The sequence below is a fragment of the Cupressus sempervirens genome, chromosome 10, assembly GCF_028749045.1.
Source record: "Cupressus sempervirens isolate cs-2001-9-10 chromosome 10, ASM2874904v1, whole genome shotgun sequence".
Lineage (NCBI taxonomy): Eukaryota > Viridiplantae > Streptophyta > Pinopsida > Cupressales > Cupressaceae > Cupressus > Cupressus sempervirens.
In genome coordinates, this window is record NC_143127.1 from 888,876,455 (window position 1) to 888,898,227 (window position 21,773).

At 34.0% G+C, this 21,773-nt stretch overlaps 1 protein-coding gene across 1 annotated transcript; it reads left to right on the forward strand.

Annotated features, from left to right (window-relative positions):
• Positions 1 to 4,059: 4,059 nt before the first annotated feature.
• Positions 4,060 to 15,868, forward strand: LOC149536845 (NAP1-related protein 2-like). Its single transcript, XM_089805006.1, has 10 exons — positions 4,060 to 4,318; positions 11,902 to 12,024; positions 12,150 to 12,200; positions 12,361 to 12,432; positions 12,542 to 12,655; positions 12,795 to 12,856; positions 13,008 to 13,068; positions 13,985 to 14,041; positions 14,115 to 14,177; positions 15,229 to 15,868. The coding sequence occupies exons 1-10, from the start codon at positions 4,214 to 4,216 to the stop codon at positions 15,292 to 15,294; spliced, it is 774 nt and encodes a 257-aa protein (XP_089661132.1). The 5' UTR covers positions 4,060 to 4,213; the 3' UTR covers positions 15,295 to 15,868.
• Positions 15,869 to 21,773: the final 5,905 nt, after the last annotated feature.

The following is a 21,773-nucleotide window of genomic DNA, read 5'->3' on the forward strand; positions in this document are numbered from 1 at the left end:
GTTGTACGCCTATGATAGATTGATGGATTGAGTTTGTTTGTTACAACAACCATTTGGTTAATGCTTTTGGAAGTAAAGTTGAATCAATAGTTTGAATTAATAGCTTACCTTATTGCTTCACCCACCCTCTAAGTACCATTTCATACCAGCACAAACAATCTGACACTGACCCGCATAACACCTACTGCTAAGATATGGAGGATTTCCATGCTAGTCTAAGCAATTTTACTGTCATTGCATGGAGTTCATAAGGGTTTTTGACCAATAATTAGAACAAATACATGGGCATTTATACAATCACAAAGTCATGTTATTCAATTGAATATTCAAATGAAACCACTAATAGAGATAAGTTCACAACTTAATTGTAGCCATTTTTCACTATGATTTTAATTTAGAAAGATGATCAAGTGTATGCATAACCATGGAACTTGGAAAATTCATAACTCATGATGTTCCCCTAGAGATTTTCTAATCTTTTATCTCTAGATGTCCTCTCATTGCACTTTTTTACTAGTTCCCATTCTCTTCCTCCTCTAAATCATCTATTTATAATGACCCTCTCCCTAATTCAACCCTAATGACATCTAGCACCAATGCCCCGATTGAATCATGCAAAGTCTCCATTGAGTAATTAGTAACTACTAGTTTTAAATTCCCCACTCACTTCAATTCAAAATCACAACTCAAATGGTGAAAATGTAGTTAAAAAAAAAAATTACTAAGCATTGTGAACATGAGATTCATGAACATTTTTTTTTCACATTTCAATTAAATTTTCTAATTAAATCAAATTTAAATACTTTAAATACAAATAAATCATGTATCACATATAAACATAAACTAACATATTATTATTTATATACCCATTCACAATTGCAATATCATTTGATTCACATCATTTAGTTTCTATAGAAAAATAGTAAAAATCTACATAGTGTGTGAATTTAACCTTTTTTTTAACGCAATCTTATTGAGGAGCTAATCTCCTCTACTTAGACCACACCCCTCCTTTAGTCATGTTCATTTAAGTGAGCCACTCAATTCAATATCAACATGTTTGCGAAAAATCTAATTGGATAAAATTGCATAATATTAAACATTTACATAGCAATTTATCAATTAATCTCAAAATAAAATTAACAACATAGGATTTGTTTCCTATAGATGATAATTTTTCTAAGCAATAACATGTCCGGAGTATATCATTGCACAATAATAATCTATGTGTCTAAACAGTTATCCAAAATGACTTGGGCTGACAAACATCTGACCAAGTCAATAAAAGTCAAACAATGTCGCTATAATAATGTTGAAATGTATGAGTCTACCTGATTGGGTTATACACTCACCATAATTTTACTAAATATACAAGGTAAAGTTTACTAAATATATAAGAAAAAGAGTTAGTTACTTTTTGAATGATCAATTTTTATTTGATGGTATTATATTAATTAGATGGCAATTGAAGCCAGGGGAACTATTGAACACAAATGAAATCCATCCAAAGGAGACAAAAAACAATTTATTGTGATTCACATACTGTGGAATGATTTACATGGAAGAAGAGGGGTTTCTTATTACTGGAAACTCAAATCTTGTTCTTGATCAATTAGGTCTCGTTCAAACTTAAGTTTTTTTATTATTCACATATTTCTTTTTGTTTTCACCACTTGCCACTTTATAGGACACACAAAATCTATATGAGTAATCTTTACCAATATAATGAATACTTTTCTAAGTACTAGTTAGCACCATTTAAATATAGAAAAGGAAGAGACCCTGAGAATTAATAGGTTTGGAGGTCATGATGTTTCCTCTTTGTCTTAGCAACATTAGTTGCATAAGCCTAAACTCTTTGAACTCGAAGAATTTTTTAGTCAAATTTGGCTCATTTTCTACTACTACTATGCTTATAGACTAATATAGACATTCTAAAGATTACACACACACACACACACACGCATACACACACACACACACACACACACACACACAGAGAGAGAGAGAGAGAGAGAGAGAGAGAGAGAGAGAGAGAGAGAGAGAGAGAGAGAGAGAGAGAGTTCTTAGTACTTTTTAAATAGACATGTATAAAAAATACATTAGACTATATTTATTTGAATTTTGGGGATACGAGTGCATCATGTAGATGTTGACATGTCACATTCACATTCAATAGTGCGAGGCTTAAACTTGGATGAGAGATCATGGACATTGTGCTCTAAAAGGTCATGATATCAAAGTGTAACCATTTGATCTTTGATCCTTTAATTTTAATGTGCAAGGTACAACATGCAATTGACATAAATGTAGGGGTACAATTTTAGGACACTGCAAGTTTTGTGGATATTAGAGAATGAAAATCGTTTGGGTTTATAACACAATCTCACTCAAAGGTTTGAATAGTTGATTTCATGGCTATAAGTTCCATCTTGCTTCAAGTTTGGTAGTTTGTAGTGATTTTTATGGATTTAAGTATAATGCTTCAATGAGCTATTGCAATTGCAAATGTTGTCCCCACTTGCATTGCACAATAATTGTTATACTTTAATTGTTATAATTGATAAGAAAATCCTCCTTTACACAAGAAAGGAGGATGATACCAAAATCGAGCTTAAAAGAAAGAAACTTTGCTTCTCATGTAAATATCCCAGGGAATTAAGCCACAAACATGAAGACATGAAATGATGTTAGAGTTAGAGTTAAAGAAACTCAATAAAGACATATTTAAGAAAGCCTAATTTATCAACCAAACAATCTATATGTGTGTATGTGTATTACTAGAATAAATTTTCATATATTTTAAAACTTTATCTAAATTAAATACTTAGATGATCTAAGTAGTTTCTAAATTCCTCTTTTGTAATGGTCATGCACATGTGACGAGTTGTCTTTGTTACTTGTTTGTTTTACGTGGTCTACGAGCTAACACCTGTGTATTTGCATGGGTTAAAGTTGTTAGATTATTTTTTTATCATTAAAAACTTCCAAAAATCAAGATAATCCCTTTTTAATGTAATAAAATTACATTTTTTTTTCAAATATGAAGTTATATATTAACCTTAAACAAACTTCACGCAACATAATGAAAAGATCCTCAAATACTTTCATAAAATAGAATATACATCTACCTATATCTATATCTATATTTTATATCCATCCATCTATCTATCCACCTATCTATCTATCTATCTATATAATTCACTAGAGTATATTTTCATAAATTTTAAAACTCTATCTAAATCTATTACTCAAACAACATAAGATGGTTTCTAAAATTGCGACCCATTGCATATTCCTTTTGTTGGGGCCATGCTCATTAACGAAGAGTGGTTTTTTCACTTGTTTATTGTATGTAATCTAAAAACTAACACTTACGTGTGAGAGTTAGAAAGTTATTAGAACAAATATTTATTTTAAATACTTACAAAAATCATAATACTCATTTTTCAATGTATTATAATTACATTTATATATATAAAGTTATACATACTAAAATATGTTTCATATAATATAATACAATATTCTCTAATACAATTTATGCCTAATACATTGATTAAATTGGAACCACTCTTATTGACTATAATCAATATTTTACTTTACTTTCGTTAAACACTATATCATCTCAAATAATTAACTCACAAATAATTGAATTGATAACATGAATAAAATTATTAAAATAATCTGAATCACGCAAGCAACAAACAGTCCATCTTAACCATTGAAGATAACAAATATCCCATCTCAACCATCAAAAGCTAACTGCTCTTTCAATCATTATGCCCTATTATGAACTTCTGAACCTTGTTTTCATAGATTAACTCAACTCAAACCTCAGTATAAAATAAGGGAGGCTCAGTCCGCTTCAAACCAGGAGTGGCAAGTGGTCGGGGTTATAAGGAATGCCAAATATTGCGTGTCCCATAAGATAATAATATTAGGGTTAGGGTTGACTGAAGTACATAATTACTGAAAAAAAAAATATTAGAGGCAAGTTGTCCTTTTGTGCCAAAATCAACTTGAGAGGTATATTTGTCGACCTGTTGGGAAGAGGGGTTTATAGAGGGCTTTACTAGGCTGTACATAAATGGTTCCTTCGTTAAAGGAAGGAATTGCAGTGTTCAATTTATAGTCATTACTGTAGCCAGACTACCATAAGAAAAGTGCCACGACCTGTATTACTCTGTTGTGGGTGAGAAGGGTTTTGGGCATAATGGACAAGTCCAAAAGGGCGAAGAAAGAAGAGGATGAACACGTAGACCGAGAACTTGTTCTCTCTATTGAGAAGTTGCAGGAAATCCAGGATGAACTCGAGAAAGTATGTAATCATATACCCTTAAGCAAAAAAATTGTTTCTTGAAGTTATTTCGTTAATAAGTTATTAGTTTTTGCCAGCATTTCATTGAGAAACTGCAGGAAAATACAGCACGAGATCGAGAGAATGTTTAATCTTACACCCATCAGTAAAAAAATGCTACTTTTTTTTGGGCTTCGTTATATCACCTTTTTTGGATTTGCTTTTTAGACTGTAGCAGTAATGGGGGTTTATAGACAGCCACTATACTTAGATAGTGGAAAAGATGGGATCTTGATTGGGCATTATGTGGGAGATTGTATGTTTTTGCACAGGGAACATCTTTACTGTTCAATAGCCGCTCGAGGGTTTTCTTAGGACGTGTATGTAGACTGACCTAGTGGTTTTGAGTTGGGGCTTTTACCTGTCTGAAGGAAACCCTTTAATGTTGTTGTTTATTCTTTATTTATAGGTAACGATTCATGTTGTTTGTTTCTAATGCTTAATCCTTTGTATCTTTATTTTTTATCTGCTACGAGTCTGTGTCCTAGTAAGCTCTGTGACTCTGTGCGGAGTAAGCCTGGATCGCATTCTTGAGATTCGTTAGGTCAACTTAATCTTGGAACACTGTGTTAAGAGCTATTGTTACTTTTGCACCACAATTGTTAACCCCATCTCTCGTCAAAATGATGGGTGCCTGAGTAAGCTCCCTGACTCCGTGCGGAGTAAGCGTGGATTGCATTCTTGAGATTCATTAGGTCAACTTAATCTTGGAACACCGTGTTAAGAGCTATTGTTACTTTTGCACCATAATTGTTAACCCTATCTCTCGTCAAAATGATGCGGTGCCTGAGTTAAGCATTCTATTTGAATATATGTCAAATTCATGTACTAGGCATTGCATTTGTACTTACGTCAAATTCATGCACTAAAAATATAGCTTGCTAGATGAGACGTGCTTTTAGGAATTTGACCTTATTTTCTATCACTCGTAAGCCTTTCTGATAAATTTGGTCACATCTCAATATTTAACTCCCTTCTCATTTCGCTCCTGCTTTTACTTCATCGTAATGTTTTAGCATTCATGTTCAATATAAGCAAAACTACCTTTTCAAAATGGAGTGCTCACAGATATTGACCAGAGCTATTATGTCAGACACCCTCATTGTGATGGAGGATTTGAAGTCTGGCATATTCTCCAATGAGCAACCTCCAGAATCATTATTTGGGCCTAATTATTGTGGTTGTGGGGAGTGGGGCAAGGTGGAACCTTGGCTGGTTCTTACTAATTTACCCTTGTACCACCATTCCGGACTATTTGTTGTATGAAATACATTTTACTTTTTCCAATGTGCAGGCTAATAATGTCTGTGCAAACATGTATTACTTGAGTGCTGTCCTTTTGATGTTCTCATTTTAAGCTTATGTTGCCCAAAATCGAGGTTGAAAAGTTTTGCAAACAAGAGAGTTAATAGATTGTTGTAGCAGAGCTATACATCTAGGATACAAGGTAATTGACGGCTGTACAGGAATATTAGTTTGTTATGTTCTTGTTTGCTGTAGCTATAATGGAAACAGGTTGCTCATTGCATTCTGAATCTACTATTTCAAAACATAGCTAGATTAGCTGAAATTTAGAAGAATGCAAAGGGGAAAAGTCCATAAACATGTATGCAAGAAATAGATTGTTTCCAATCTTTTACCAACAACTGACTACATTTGGTTGTAGCTGTGGGTTGGCTAATTGCTAATTGTCATGGTTGCATTTAATTTGTTTAGATCAATCAATAATTATTCATACATGCCTATAAATTGATAAACACATTCATGTACATGTGATGATATGCAGAAGAATGAAAAGGGGAAAAGTCCATAAACATGTATGCAAGAAATAGATTGTTTCCAATCTTTTACCAACAACTGACTACATTTGGTTGTAGCTGTGGGTTGGCTAATTGCTAATTGTCATGGTTGCATTTAATTTGTTTAGATCAATCAATAATTATTCATACATGCCTATAAATTTATAAACACATTCATGTACATGTGATGATATGCACATGCAAATATCTATTTATACGTGGATGGATCACATATGCATATTTGTACTGATTTCTGTAAAGTGGTTCAGTTTGAGTCTAAAATATATTTCAAAAATTGAGGATAAATAGTACTGAGACTGTTGGCACTACCTTTTTAATGTGAAAATGTTGATTCAATTTGGGTGTAAATATATTTCTAAAATTGAGGATAAATATAAAATAAGTGGTGCTGGGACTTTTGGCACTATCCATGTGATGGAAAAATGTTGATTGAATTTGGGTGTAAAATACATTTCTAAAATTGAGGAGATTTTAAAGAAAGTGAATGTTTAGATATTTGGGCAAAAACTTAAACCACCCAAACAGCATATATAGCTTGACAGCTTTTTGGCATTGTGAGTGAGAAATCCTTTAGATGTTCCAGTCTGAAATGGAATCAATTATGATGTTGATGTGTTTATCTTGCTTGGTGAAAACAGGAACTGTGGGATATAATATCCTCTGGAAGCATAAGATAAAGGTCCCTTGTAGAAAATTTCCCATATTTATCAGAAAGATTTATAAAAGTTGATATTTGAATTTTAAATAGTAAATAGTAAATACAATTAAATATAAAGTACCTTAAAATAACTTAAATAAACTAAAAGAAACCAGGATTTTTAAAAAAGTGAATGTTCAGATATTTTGACAAAAATTTAAACCATGCAAACAGCATATATAGCTTGAGAATTTTTGACATTGTAAGTGAGAAATCCTTTAGATGTTCCAGTCTGAAATGGAATCAATTACGATGTTGGTGTATTTATCTCGCTTGCTGAAAACGGGAACCGTCGAATATAATATCCTCTGGAAGTATAAGATAACGGTCTCTTCTTGTAGAAAGTTTCCCATGTTTTAGTAGTTTAGTGTTGATTTAACCTTCAACCAGAACAAGACAACCAATAAGATTAGATTATTAGTTTGGTTGACATTCAATAGGTCAGAGATTACAAATCTTGCTGCATGATTTCTGTCACAGGGTTTGCAAATTTTAAACTTGAAGTTTGAAATACAGGGAAGTACAGAAAAACTAAGAAGATTGTTTCTCATGCACTATTATCTGACGTATCTTTTCTTTTGTGGTTTAGTTTATTCCGTTTATTATATCTACTTGATCTGCTTTATATTTCACATGTTTGTATGACTAGACTCAAAAGTATTTAAAAGTGGGTATCTAATCCACTTTTTGGAGGTGATTTGGGAAAGATATTTGTCCTCCAAAGTCCTTGAAACTATTGCCTGTAGTATCCTTTTGGAATTTTTTTTGTGACTAACAAAGTAAATGAAGTATAAAAATGTATCAATGCGGTAAAATTTAAGGGGATGAAAACACTAGAGGAATATTAATAGCAGGAAAAAAATGTTCTACTCCTGGTGATGTCGTATAAGTACTCACATTGATAGTATTGTATTGCGATTCCAACAGACATAATTCTAAATTCTTATTACTTCCGACTTATTTTTTAATGTAAATTCAAACTAGTGTAAAAAATGTGCCTGAATAGTTTAGAGTCCTTACAGAATTGTTATCTTTGCCATATCAAGTGGGAGTGATCACGGTTAGGAGTGGCGTTTGAACATTCAGAGTCTTGCTCTTTGGTATTGGGAAGTCACGGCTGGATTTAGGCCACTCAGTTGTTTTTGGGAGAAGCCAGGGTGAAGAACAAACGTTGACACTTGCTTTGTAAGTTCTGCTAGTGGAAGAAACTGACCCTTCTAATGCTTACTGGAAAAAGGGCAGCATGGCTCTTGACCCTCTTATCTCTCTAGTTTCTATCAATGGTAGAAGACTACAGGTGCAATATTAGAATCATGTCTAACAGCCATCTATGTTACATGAGCCTCAAGAGTCTTGCTGGCAAGTTCGTATAATCTGATGGTGCCCAAAGTTCTCTAATGGTAGTCATTGGGTGAGTTTAAACTGACAACAAAAATTAACACCCACAATGTCAGTCTATCTTCTCATTAATCATGGGTCTTGGTTTGCACATAAATAAGTTACAAAGATTTTATTGAACTTTGTCATTTTATCTGATTGAAAGTATGCTCATGATTTTTCTACAAATGAACAAAATTATTCCTTCTTGTATAATCGAGCGGGAAAAAAAGTAACCTTTTAAATAAAAGTAACAAAGCAACATATGTATATATACTAATATATGGGGTTTTTGCTAATAGTAGATTGAGTACCTGACTTGAATGAATCTGATTTTGGAATTGTGCTTGTTCACAACTGGGTACAGGTAGGGATCATAGAGTTCCTAACCCTATACAAGCCAAGAAAGATTTTGTGAGAATTTCAATTGACATGGCTGGCAACCACATCATATGTCCTAATGATGATTGTGCCCACAAATTTGTAGACCACAACTCCGGCAACTTTGGTATCTCCCTCTTCATCTCCTTGTCATCATCCTACAACACTGAAATTTAGAGAGCCAACTAAAACAATTCAGTGGAGATAAAGCCAGGCTTATGTGTAACCTGTGAGGCCGTTTGACTCTCCTTAAATTGTTTACAGTCTTAACTAATACAAAAAAGACATTTATAAAATTCTATATTTTCATTTAATTAATTTATTATCCAAACTTACATATTGATATTATTATTTATATATGTATGGAAGTGATGTCTTGCATTTGGATATATCCTGAACCTGTACTCAAGGGACCCCAAAAAAAAAAACCCCAAGCCCATGTCCATACAATGACTGGAAGCTTGGTATATATATTGTAAGTTATAACTACAAGAAGTACCTCTTAAGTCTGGTTAGACTTGCTGAGTTTGTAGACACAGGGGATTTGTCGTACGTGGCCTGGAAAATTCAGTGGTGACCATTGGTTCATCTTAGCTTTTTCTGTATCATTTGTGGGGGTGAAGAATGTGGTGACAAATGGAAGGTTGACGAGAAGATCTTGGTCAGGCAAAGTGGAATGTGAGATAGAATGTGATGGGAATGTATTCTCTATGTTACCCTGAGTTTCTGGGACAGGAGTGCATCCCTGAGTCCCTTATTTTTTGGGCAAAGTGGATGGCTATATAGAAAATAAGGAAATTTAAAAATATCGCATGAAAACAAGGATACGGCATGCATCCATACATTATAGAAATTTTAATATCTAACATTTGTGTTAAATTGAGAGTTCACATGAGAGTTGGTCAAACAAGTCTGCAAAACTCACACCTAATTCAAATTGCTTTCAGAACTCATAATCCTGAAGGAAGTGTGTTTAATTTGTATGAGATTGGTAGGGAACTTGCATTTCACCTTAGTTCAAAATTTCAAATTGCTTTCAGAACTCGTAATCCTGAAGGGAGGTGTGTTTAATTTGTATGAGATTGGTAGAGAACTTGTATTTCACCTTAGTTGAAATTGCTTTCAGAACTCATAATCCTGAAGGAAGTGTGTTTAATTTGTAGAGATTGGTAGGAAACTTGCATTTCACCTTAATTCAAATTGCTTTTAGAATTCATAATCTTGAAGGAAGTGTGTTTAATTTGTATGAGACTGGTGAACTTGCATTTTGTTGTTGTTATATAAAAGAGGTCAGATTGTATATTTTGTGGAATAGTTTGTTCTTTTTCTGCGTTCTATATTTCTGTCTATTTATATCTTTGAGTTCGAGTGTCACTGTTATGTCAATTGCATTTAACAACCAAAACTGCTATATATGCAAACCTGGAACACACTGAACAGCAGTATTAGAGCTCACTTATGATCAGAAATAAGGTATTTAAGTATGAAAAAATTGTGCATTGGGAAAGGAGACCTTCCTTGTTTTTTCATCAAAGGGAGACAGTTGTGCCCTTCCATCACACAGATGCCTGAAATGACCTTGGGAACTAGTCCCTGGGTAAGCTTGGCTATTTTGGCAATTAGTGTGATGAATTGCAATGGACCAGCATATGATGTGATCTGCAGTTGCTTGTGTAAATCTCAAAGATCTTTGTCGTGCATAATAGCATTATGTTTGGTAGTTGTGGAGCTGGTCAAATCTTGTCCCAGGACTATATTCTGTTCTCTTCTTTCTGTTTTTTCTAGAGTGGTCTATAACAGTTCTTTTAAGGACTATATTATGATAAACTTAAGGAAAAAATAGAGTTTCACATGCACAAGCATGTCCCCATCATGACTATTTCATGTCAGACACCATTCGTGAACAAATAATTGTATTTGAGAAGAGGAAAACAAAATTGTTAGATATGGAAGAGGGTACTTGTCAGATAGATGTTGGAATTTGATTGTGTTAACTGTATCTGTGCATGCACATATTCAAAATTATATTTCTGAAGACAAAATACTTGATGTTATTTATGTTTTTAAAAAATGTTTCCTCATGTTCAAATTGCTTATTCATTTGGTCAATTTTTACTTGTGCATGCCAGTGAAGTAGCTACTATTTCATTAATTTATTATGTTTTTAATGTTAATTTAGAGAAGGGTGCATACTAAAAAAATTAAATCCTTGAAAAATCTCTATATATTTATTATTATTGTGTTTTCATTTTTTTGTGACTTAAGCAAGTTTGAGTACCTAGTCTAATATATATAAATTAAATATAAGCTGCATTATATATATTAATTTTATACTAATATATTAATATTTTAATATTTAGTATTATAATATTTAAATATAAATTGACTGATTATTACTTCATGATTGATTGTTGCCCCCTTACGTAGATACTAGTGTCATATCAAATAAATGTGTTTGTCCTTGTCTAGACTTCGAACATTAATGTAAAGGCGGACATGTAACTTCTCTATAGGCTTTCCTTGATTCTTGGATGTCGGGTTCTGTACACAACCTTTTACTATGCTGCATCATTTCTCTGTTCGGCATTTTTGTTTGTTCATAGTCTAGGGTAACTGCCTAAACTTTGACAGTCTCTAGCACCCAAAATGAACACAGATGTCATTGAAGATGAGGGTAATGTAGAAGACTGTAAAAATTCTTTTGTGGGTTTTCTCGGGTTTGTCTGGGACAAACTCTCAGGCTAAATCATGAATCCTGGATGCACCCTTGCCTGCACTTAACTAGCGTTTGAACCCGAAACAGATGGTACCTGAACTGGTAACAGGGATGAATTGGTAGCATAGGTTGTTATGATCGTTAGATCTGCTGATTTGTAATCGCTGGCCATTCTGTTCTAAATCAAGAATTGAAAGCAAAGCTAATTAAGCTGGTTACTATGTTTAGCTAGTGTCTTATCTTTCACAAAGAGCAGGTACAATTAGGGAATGAGATCAAACAAAAAGATAAAAGAAGACAAACCCTACATTGCTTTATATAAAAATGTGTTGGACTGTGGTTTTCTCACCCTATGCAAAGAATCTTTGGTATTGATTGGTGATCTTACAGGGGTGTATTCTGCTTTATTGGAACAATACATAAGTAACAATTATATAGTTAGATTTTTCTTTCTTCTAAGCATATTTTTATTTATTAATATATTATGTGTTTTTGGGAAGAAAACCTTGAAATGGAACATGTCTAATTCATTGACTTTATTGTATTGGACCAGGTTAATGAGGAAGCAAGTGATAAAGTGCTAGAGGTGGAACAAAAATATAATGAAATACGGCGGCCATTTTATGCCAAACGCAATGAAGTCATTCAGACAATTCCTGATTTTTGGCTGACTGCAGTATGTTTTTCATTTTTCATTGGACAACTTTGTTCCCTTAATTGTGCAATTTGATTGTAATATATCTCAGAGGAATTGTTGATAAACCCAGTGAAATTTGTGATGATTACTATTTTTATTTACAGTTCCTGAGCCATCCTGCATTAGGAGATCTTCTAACTGAAGAAGACCAAAAGGTTGTGTTTTATTATCCCTTTGAAATCATTTCACCATTTCATTTATGTCATATTATGTGTGGTTTCCTGTTTTGTTCTTCAAGACTTAATCTTTGATGTTGCGTGATTGATAATTTATATTTTAATGTATTTTTTAGTTTTTTTCTCCTAATTTGTTCAGGTTTTCAAATATTTGCAATCTCTTGATGTTGAAGACTTTAAAGATGTTAAGTCTGGTTATTCCATCTCATTTGTAAGTATTGCATGCTCTTTGTAGCTTTTAAATCTGCTCTATTGAAGTTGATAGTGCAGATGTAACTTAATCCTGTTATTGGTCAATGTATATGTTTTTGATGTTTCAGACATTTCGCCCCAATCCTTATTTTGAAGATACAAAGCTGGTTAAGGTGTTTTCTTTCTCTGATGAAGGAACCACAAAAATAACGGGCACCACTGTGAAATGGAAAGATGGAATGGTAAGCATTTTGTTTATTTGCCAAATGCTCTCATGTGCCAGTGATTCATATTATGCTTAATCATATATTCTATTGTATGATTTATTTCTTCTTTTGTAGCTCCAGTAAATGCTACTTATGTTTTAAGTAATTACTGCAGGATGTGACAAATGGGATTAGTCCAGAAAAGGAAGGGAATAAGAGATCTTTTCAAGAAGAAAGGTTTGTCCTTAGTACAACAGAATTGCAATGTTCAGTTAAACTGATTATATTGGGCCTGACTGAATATTTGATTCTTGGGAGCAATACATCTGTTTGGTATTCATCCAAGCATTTTTGCAAAGATCTAATTTTCCCTCTCTATGGTGCACAGCTTCTTTACATGGTTTAGTGAAACAGAGCAAAAGGACCCTTCAGATGGTATACATGATGAGGTCTGAATAAGCACCCTCAACAATTATTATTCCTTTTTGATTACTGTGTCTTAATTTTAACTATTTCAGTGTGATTGATGGTTTTTGATTGCAAGGCTTTCGGAGTAAATAAACTGGTAATCTTGATGCTAGTAGGTAGAACTTCGTCATTTTTGTTTCTAACCATTTGTATAGGTTTACTTTTGTTGATAGTTTAAGGTACTGAAATTCATTATGTGTTTGTGTTTGATTCTGTGGTAGAGTTGGGGAAACCTTGCTTTCATCTGTTTTCTGTTATGAGTTGAATTTGTAACAATTGTTTTGTTCCTCTGCAGTCAAAACTGTCTCTGTAGTCGTTAATTATATAATAATGTTTAGAATCTTACAAAGTTGACTTTGATAGTTTTATGGACTCTTCAATTCTTTACTAGGTAGTTTTCTATATGTATACATCAAGGTCATGATAGATAACACGAGCATGTCATAAGCTACAATCTTTTTGTCTTGCCAACCTTTTGAATGCTTTTTTTCCTACATAAACATGTACCGTTGAACGTGTCTTCTAGTTTTTTCCAATTTTTATTTTTTTGTTACTTGTTCCACTTTATTTTCTTTCAAGATCTTCTCATTGTAATATGCTTATTTTGCAACTCATAGACAACGGTGACCATGAGTAAAATTACCATCATTCATGTCACTTCTAGATAAAACCTGTCTGTTGCTGTATTGATGCCATATTCAGTTGTAGTTTGGCCGGATGCTTTATGGCTTGCAAGCTAAACCTAATTTTCTGCTGATGATTGTATCGATTTATCATTTATATTGTATTGATTTATCTGTGACTAAAACTCTCATTGAATATTGTATCTTTATTTACTAACGAGACAATTATATGATTTATATCCACATCTAATGTCTTACCTTTTCTCTGTAACAGGTGGCTGAAATAATTAAGGAAGATTTGTGGCCAAATCCCTTGAAGTATTTCAACAATGTGAGTATCTGATATTGATGTGAGATATTGTAGTTGTAGATTGATTATATTCTTACAATTTGTAAAATTGCAGGAAGCTGATGAAGAGTATGATGACGGTGAGGATGAAGATGATGACGGTGAAGATGAGGACCCTGTAAGTGTTATTGCCGTTCAAGTTTTTTGTTGTTACAAAAAGAAGCTGTGCTAAATTTTACTGCTATTTTTAAAATGCTTTTTATTCTTGTGTACAATGTATATTATGGGGAGTGAATTTTATCAGGTTTCCACAATCCATTTTAACAACACGATCTGTTTCTGGATTCGATTGTGTATATATTACCAATCTATTCTTGCATTCTCTCATCCTGATGTCCGAAATGTTGATGCTAAAAATTATATACACAATCAAATCCAGAAACAGATCGTTATGGGGAATGTCATGTCATTCATGAATGGGTTTTGAGCTTTACAGACTTCTTTCCTTGTTTTGATAACTTAACCTAATCTGTTTATGATGCTGTGATTGTTCTCTTTTTGGAAGGGAAAAAAGCATAGATCCTTTCTTTTGTTGTAAAAAGGGATTGTGCATTGCCTTCGAGTTTTTTGTTGTTGCAAAAAGGAGCTGTGCTAAATTTTACTGCTATTTTTAAAATGCTTTTTATTCTTGTGTACAATGTATATTATGGGGAATGAATTTTATCAGGTTTCCACAATCCATTTTTAACAACATGATCTGTTTCTGGATTCAATTGTGTATATAATTTTTAGCATCAACGTTTCGGATCACACTCGATGATCCATCATCATTAACACAGAGTGTGATCCGAAACGTTGATGATAAAAATTATATACACAATCGAATCCAGAAACAGATCATTATGGGGAATGTCATGTCATTCATGAATGGGTTTTGAGTTTTACTGTCTTCTTTCCTTGTTTTGATTACTTTATCTAATCTGTTTATGATGCTTTGATTGTTCTCTTTTTGGAAGGGAAAAAAACATAGATCCTTTCTTTTGTTGTAAAAAGGGATTGTGCATAAGTTCCACTGTTATTTTTAGAATGCTTTTTATTTTTATACACAAGGTATACTACGGGAAACTGTCATGTCAATCATGGATGGGTTTTGAGTTATGACTTCTTTGTGTGTTTTGAGAACTTTACCTAATCTGTTTATTCTGCTGTGATTGTTCTTGTTTTGAAAGGGAAAAAGCACTGATGGTCTTGATGAAGATGATGAAGATCAAGAGGATGATGAAGATGAAGAGTGACAGCTAGGAAGCTGTATTCCTGTCCATCTTTTTTCGAACCAAGTACTATTTTTTTCCTTGTAGGTTGAGTGGTTGGAGAAAAACCCTCACACCATACAAGTTGGTATAGTTACAGGTGTAAAATTTTCTGTTCTTATACGAATGGTATTGGGTATTGAGCTCAGGGTGAGAAAGTACAAATTTGTTTTCTCTATTATTTCGGTAGACTGTACAATTTAAGAAGGGTTGGCAATTCCCTGAAAGTTGTCGAGCTACATATGATGTGTTCCCAAAAGATATTCTAAAAAAGAATACAGGTACATTATGTAGGGTATTGTAGCTGCATTTTTTAAAGTGCTGAAACTGTTGTTTCTCTGTTATACACTGCTATTTGTGCACTGATGATTTTTACCATCAGTTTAGTTTATGTTGTGTAGGATTCAATGATACATGACAAGGTTTTATATCACCAAAACATCCTTGCCTTTGGTTTGGTGGATCTTGAATGTAGGCCCCTTTCAGGATGTTGGAGCATTTGTGTAGGTGCAACTTGAAACCTCACTAACTTGAATGGAGAATGCAAAACTTTTCTTTATGGATTTCAAAGTACAGAAAATTTGATATTTAAAGCTAATATATCATTTGCGTTAAAAAGTTGGTTTTCTCAGATTAGATTTTTCTTGGGGCTATATATTATGGAAAAGGTGTATTGATTTTTGAATAGGTCTATTGTTCTGTGCAAATTATCAGTCTTGATTTTTTTAACAGTTCAAGGTCTTTACTTTAGGTTTGTTTTTAATATTTATCATTTTTGCCCCTCAATCTACAAAGTGCTGCTGGCTACTATGTTACTGTTTCATTATTATATGCAATCTAATTCTGTGGAACAAAAAGTAGTATATGAACATGTGTACTTTCTGGAGGTTTATGAGCTGGATCACCACCCGGGTACTGGCTTAACTGGTTGTTTTGGAAAGACGTGGTATTTTACAGATTGGACTACTTGTGCTTTTTATTTCAATTATTGTTTATGCTATATATCAATAGCGAACAGGATACACACAAGCTCAATCTACCATTCTTCCAATCTTCCCAGCATACTACTGATGTTTACGACCCATGGAGCTCATGGTAGACTGAATGGAATGGGTTGGGATGATACCAAGTGAAGAGACTTGTAAACACAGTTTTTAATGAATTACTTCACTGTCCGCTTATTATATTGTCCTTTGATACCAAGTGAAGAGACTTGTAAACACAGTTTTTAATGAATTACTTCACTGTCCGCTTATTATATTGTCCTTGCTCACTTGGGGATTTTTTACGAATTTCTGTGTTGGCTTATTATAATTGCCCCTGCCCTGGAGTTTATGGAATGTGGGTTTTTAAAGGATGGATTTATATGGCGTTTCACAATTTATTTGAACTAAATTGATATGATGATAATGATCTTAGATGATCATATGGATGTTGTATATCATATTGGTTCTGGGGATTGTGCATCAGTGGAATGCATTTTTTGAGAGCACGAAAATTTAAGTTCCAGGTGAAAGAAATTTTTATATTTTTTCATGTACATGATTTTTATGATGTTTTAGATTATCTCATATAAACTTTCTCCGGACGTTTATAATAATCAATGACTGAACGACTTTTGAAATGTACATATTAAACAGACTATACTTAGCTATACTTAGCTTAGCTTTTGTTGATTGAGCTACTATTATTGCCTCTACAGTAAAAACAGTTTGAGGCTTGGGCGGTAGTAAGTTGGCCTCTAGATCAGTTTACCAGTTTGGAAGGTGGGGCTGGCATGACAAAGTTTGATTTATTTGAAAGCAAATTTTAATTTCCTTTCATCTAAAAGCCTTGCCGACCAATACAATGTGAGGATATTTGGGATGCCATATTCAATAGACGCCCAATTGGGGCTAGGTAATAGTGAGATGTGGATCTGTTATAGCATTGTTCACACAAATGTGGTTTATGATTTGATTGAGTTGGTCTTTAGGGAGAGGCATGGGTGACATGCATTTGTTTATTATGGTCCAATCCCTGATCTTTTCTATATGGGTAGTGGGGTGTAATATCCCTTGTCCAAACTGACTGATTTTAGCTCAAGGAATATTGTCAAACACTTGTATTGCTGCCGTTCAATGCGAAGAAATTTAGAATGTTCGCAAATGATATTACAATGCCTCTTACAATAAACTAATATGCAAGTGCTTTTTTTTGGATATTTCAATGCATATACATGGAAACTAGATATGGAATGCATATTTACAGCCAATTGACATGTTGACAAACAATTGAGATACAACTATTATGTTGATCATATATGCTATTAGATGGACATTTTGTCAAACAAATGGTATGCAACATGCATCTTTTTTATTGAATTCATTCTTGTGTTCAATGTTGCTATGAGTTTGCCAAGAGAAATGATTTACAATAATGATTACAATAATGCCAAAATCTGATTTTGAATTGTCACAGCGAAATCATATCCCATAAAAAAAAATTACAATGTTAACTGCTAATAGTTGCAAGAGGAACCTGATAATAGTGATACCCAAGGATGGAGATGAATTAAGAGTAAGTACTGTAATGCGGCATCTTTCTTGTGTACTATAGCAACCAACTATAAATGTATGCAACGCTGAAGATTTGACGTTCTTCAATGGCTGATTGAAATAATTTTTTATAGTTTTTTCTCTTAATTTTATATCAAATGCAATTCACAATAATTGGATGATTGACAATGAAGCTCTCACTTTTATTTTTTTCCTTCACCCTTCTAGAAAGAAATAAAATATTATTTAATTGCATTTTTTAGAAGCTTCCCCTTAACAATACAATAATTAATTGTATTTTTAAAAAATGCACTCTAGAGGCTTCTCTTGCAATACAATAACTAATTGTGTTTAAAAAAAATTAAATTAATTAAATATAAAGTGACCTTTTAATTTTAATTTTTTTTAACGACTTAATAAGAAATTAATTTAATTAGTTTGCCCTTATTTTTTCATTTAGCCTTGCTAAGAACTCCGTTGACATTATAGGGGGAGCATGACTTGGATTGAGATTTGGACAAATGCCTAAAATAGAATTGACTTGCTCTTTTTGTCCCATCTTAAAAAATTGTCCCTTACCGTTTAGTTGGGAAGGAATTAAGAAATTTATGGTTATTGTTTGGGGTAGAGATGGGGAATTCAAAGAGTTAGGAAAACTAGTTGAGTCGTTGATAAACAAAACATTTTAAAATCAGTTGAATGGTTGTTATGCGAGATTGTGTTGAATGAGTTGATTGGTAGTGAGTTGAGAAAGCTTTGGTTGAGTAATCGTTTTAGGAGATTGGGTTGAATGAGTTGGGAGAATTTAGAGAGCTGGAAAAGGGAGTTGTTGAATGCTTGTTTTATGAGATTGAGTTGAATGAGTTGGTCTTATAGAAGTGTCGTGGGAGAAGAAAGGATGTGAGACATGCACTCAATTATTACTCTAATCCTCGATCCTTTGAATGGGTGGGGTGAGAATGACAAGTATTGAGATTGGACAAATGCTTAAATTAGACTTTACTGAACTCATACTCCCCCAATTCTTTTTTAACTCCTGCTTGCCATATACTTGTAGTTGCAGGATTAAAGAAAACAAGTTATGGTTAGGGGAAGGCAAAGATGGGGAATGTGGTGTTGGGAATATATGTTTTGAATGGCCAGGTGTTTTTAGGCCAACAAAATGTCACTACTCCCCTAGTGCATATGTTTAAGAGCCCCATAGCCTCAATCATCCTATATCATGCTCTTGATTATATTTATGAGTTTGTTTATCATAATGAACCTTGGAATTGTAAGTTGAGAATTGAAGAGATATTTCGGTTTGGGATGTAGATATACATCCATTTTTTGCGGCATACGACTTTTGGAAGTTACCAAAACCCTTACGATGATATAAAAGAGGTCCAGTAATGGAATAAAAGAACAAATGTAATGTGTTATAAGTTACTGCATTGTTCAGTTGTATTTCTAGGCTGAGATTGTGGACAATGTTATTTAATCATCGACATCTCGAATTATACGCCATGATATAATGTTACATAATCCAAAAATATAAATTAATTTGTTTATGTTTTAAAATGTGGGTCTTCTCAACATAAAGAAATTAAGTAGTCTCTAACTACATTGGTCTTTGTGATATTTTGGTGGTGCCTGTATACACTAATCTAATGTGCTAGAAATACTAATCTAATGAAAGCATTTACACATTAAACTAACATAACATATAAGAGAGACAAAGAGAAGACAAACTCAAATGAGAATGTGAGCCATGGATAGGCTCTCTCAATGAGATTTGTTCTCTTGTTTTTGAGATGTGTCTATGTGTAGATTGGGGATGTATGCTCAAATGCTCAAAGTTGCTTCAATGGTGGAGATGGGTAATGGCAAATTGATAGCTTTGTGAGCTCTCAATTTGGCATTATAAGGGTATGATTGATGGCTTTGGTTTTCAAAATAGCATGGTAACTTTAGCTCAAAGATTGTTGATTTAAATAGCTTGGGATGGGATTCAATTTATAGGCTAAGGGGTAGAGGGATGGAGGGCTTAGATGCAATGATGGATGAAGGCTTAAGGAGGGCTAGGATGCACTCAAAGGAGAGCACATGGATTGTGCTTGTTTAACACCAATGGGAAGGTGACACTTGTCACAAGGAGGATGAGTGTGAGAGGGTAGGGTAAAGGGTTGGTTAAAGGCATGATGAGTGGGGTTGAGTATGTAAGAGGGATGTAAGAGGAATGAGTGTGGAAGAGGGAAGAGTGTGGAAGATGGATGTAAGAGTCATGAGTGGGCTTGTAAGAGTCTTTTATGGTTTGTAAGAGCACTCATGACTTGGTGGTTGGGATTTTTGAGGGGAGACTTTGGTTTGGATTAGGAAAGTCTTAAACTTGTTTAAGGAATGTGACAACATTAGGGGGTGGATTAGGCTTGGGTTTAGGATTAGATTAGGAATGTTAGAGATGTGCAAGTGGATGGCATTAATGAGGGTGGGTGAGTTAGTGGCTAAGCTTGGTTAGTATGGGTGGATGGGGTGGATTAGGCTAAATGGAGGATTAGAGATAGGTTAGGGGTTTTTGAATTTGAGGATTTCATTTATCAAATAGATTTATTTAATAAATGAGGATCTTTGGAATTAGATAGAAGAATAGGATTTAATTGATAAATGATAGGTTATTTGATTTATCAATTAGGACTATAGATGATTAATTAAATTAATCAACTAGGGATGACAAAAGATTAATTAAATAAGAATTTAATAAATGATGCCTTTAGAGATGGCTAAATTAGATTATCAAAGCAGTGTAATCAAATTTAGGTGTCTACATTTTGCCCCTCTTTGACATAGTGTTAAGACAACACTATTTCAAAGAAGTTCGAATGAAGACGACACGAAGAAGATGTTTTAGCAACAAGGTTGCCCCAGTCTCGGATAAGAAGAAGAGAGACTAGACTTAGATGATGCCCCCTCAAGAAGGCGACGGGGAGAGAAATGAGGCTCGACGACTTCTTGAAAAGTACAAGAAATTGAGATGAGCTAAGACACAGGTTGGCAAAGAGAAGGGGCTGAATTAGCTCAAACTCTCACTACGGGAGAATGATAAAGGGAAATCAGAGGCACAAAAGTAAAGAAAGCTTAAGACTTTCCAGGATTGGGGGGGGGAGGATGGAGGAGCGGAGCGCTATAAAAGGAATTCGTGGTAGGGAGATGGAGGATAGAATGATAAAGCTGATGCAACAGGATTTCAAAGAGTCAGATTGGCGGAAGATGGGTTTCGGAGATCCCTAGGACTAGGATTGTGGATCTCGAAAGATGAGGCTTGGTGGATTGATTTGATTGGTGGATCCCTAAGACTAGGATTGTGGATCCCTAAAGCTAAGCGTGAGGAGTGATTCAAAGAGATACTGATGCATAAGCTAGGGTAGGAGCGACAGATGTAGGATATGGATGGGGGATAATGGAGATGAAGGGAATCCATTGAAGCTTTTTGAGCGGGGGGATACTTCAAAGAGAAGTACCACCACGTAGTTGAGCACTAGATTTGCTATAGGACTGTTGGTTAATTGCCAAGGTTACCAAGAACATCAAGGCTTTTTCACCACCTGTTCAAAGGACTGACAAATTGACTCAAAACAAACACGCAAGGATTACCCCAATATCACACATGAATCCCAGAGGAAGTAGCGTGGAAACGACACTAGATAACCCACAAGCAGAAAAAGAAAACAAGCAAAAGACCTGATCAAGACCTTACGCTCTAATTGCCCCATTCGCAGCATACCATGATATGGAAGATCGTGGCAACCTTGAGGAGGGAACAAGGAGATTGCTTGGAAAAGATATTTCAAGACCCAAAAGGGAAGATCCCTAATCAAAAGAAAGCGAAAATCCAAAAGAGAACCGTTTGCCAACGAGATGGGTAGGATGAGGTACTAACGGACCAAGATC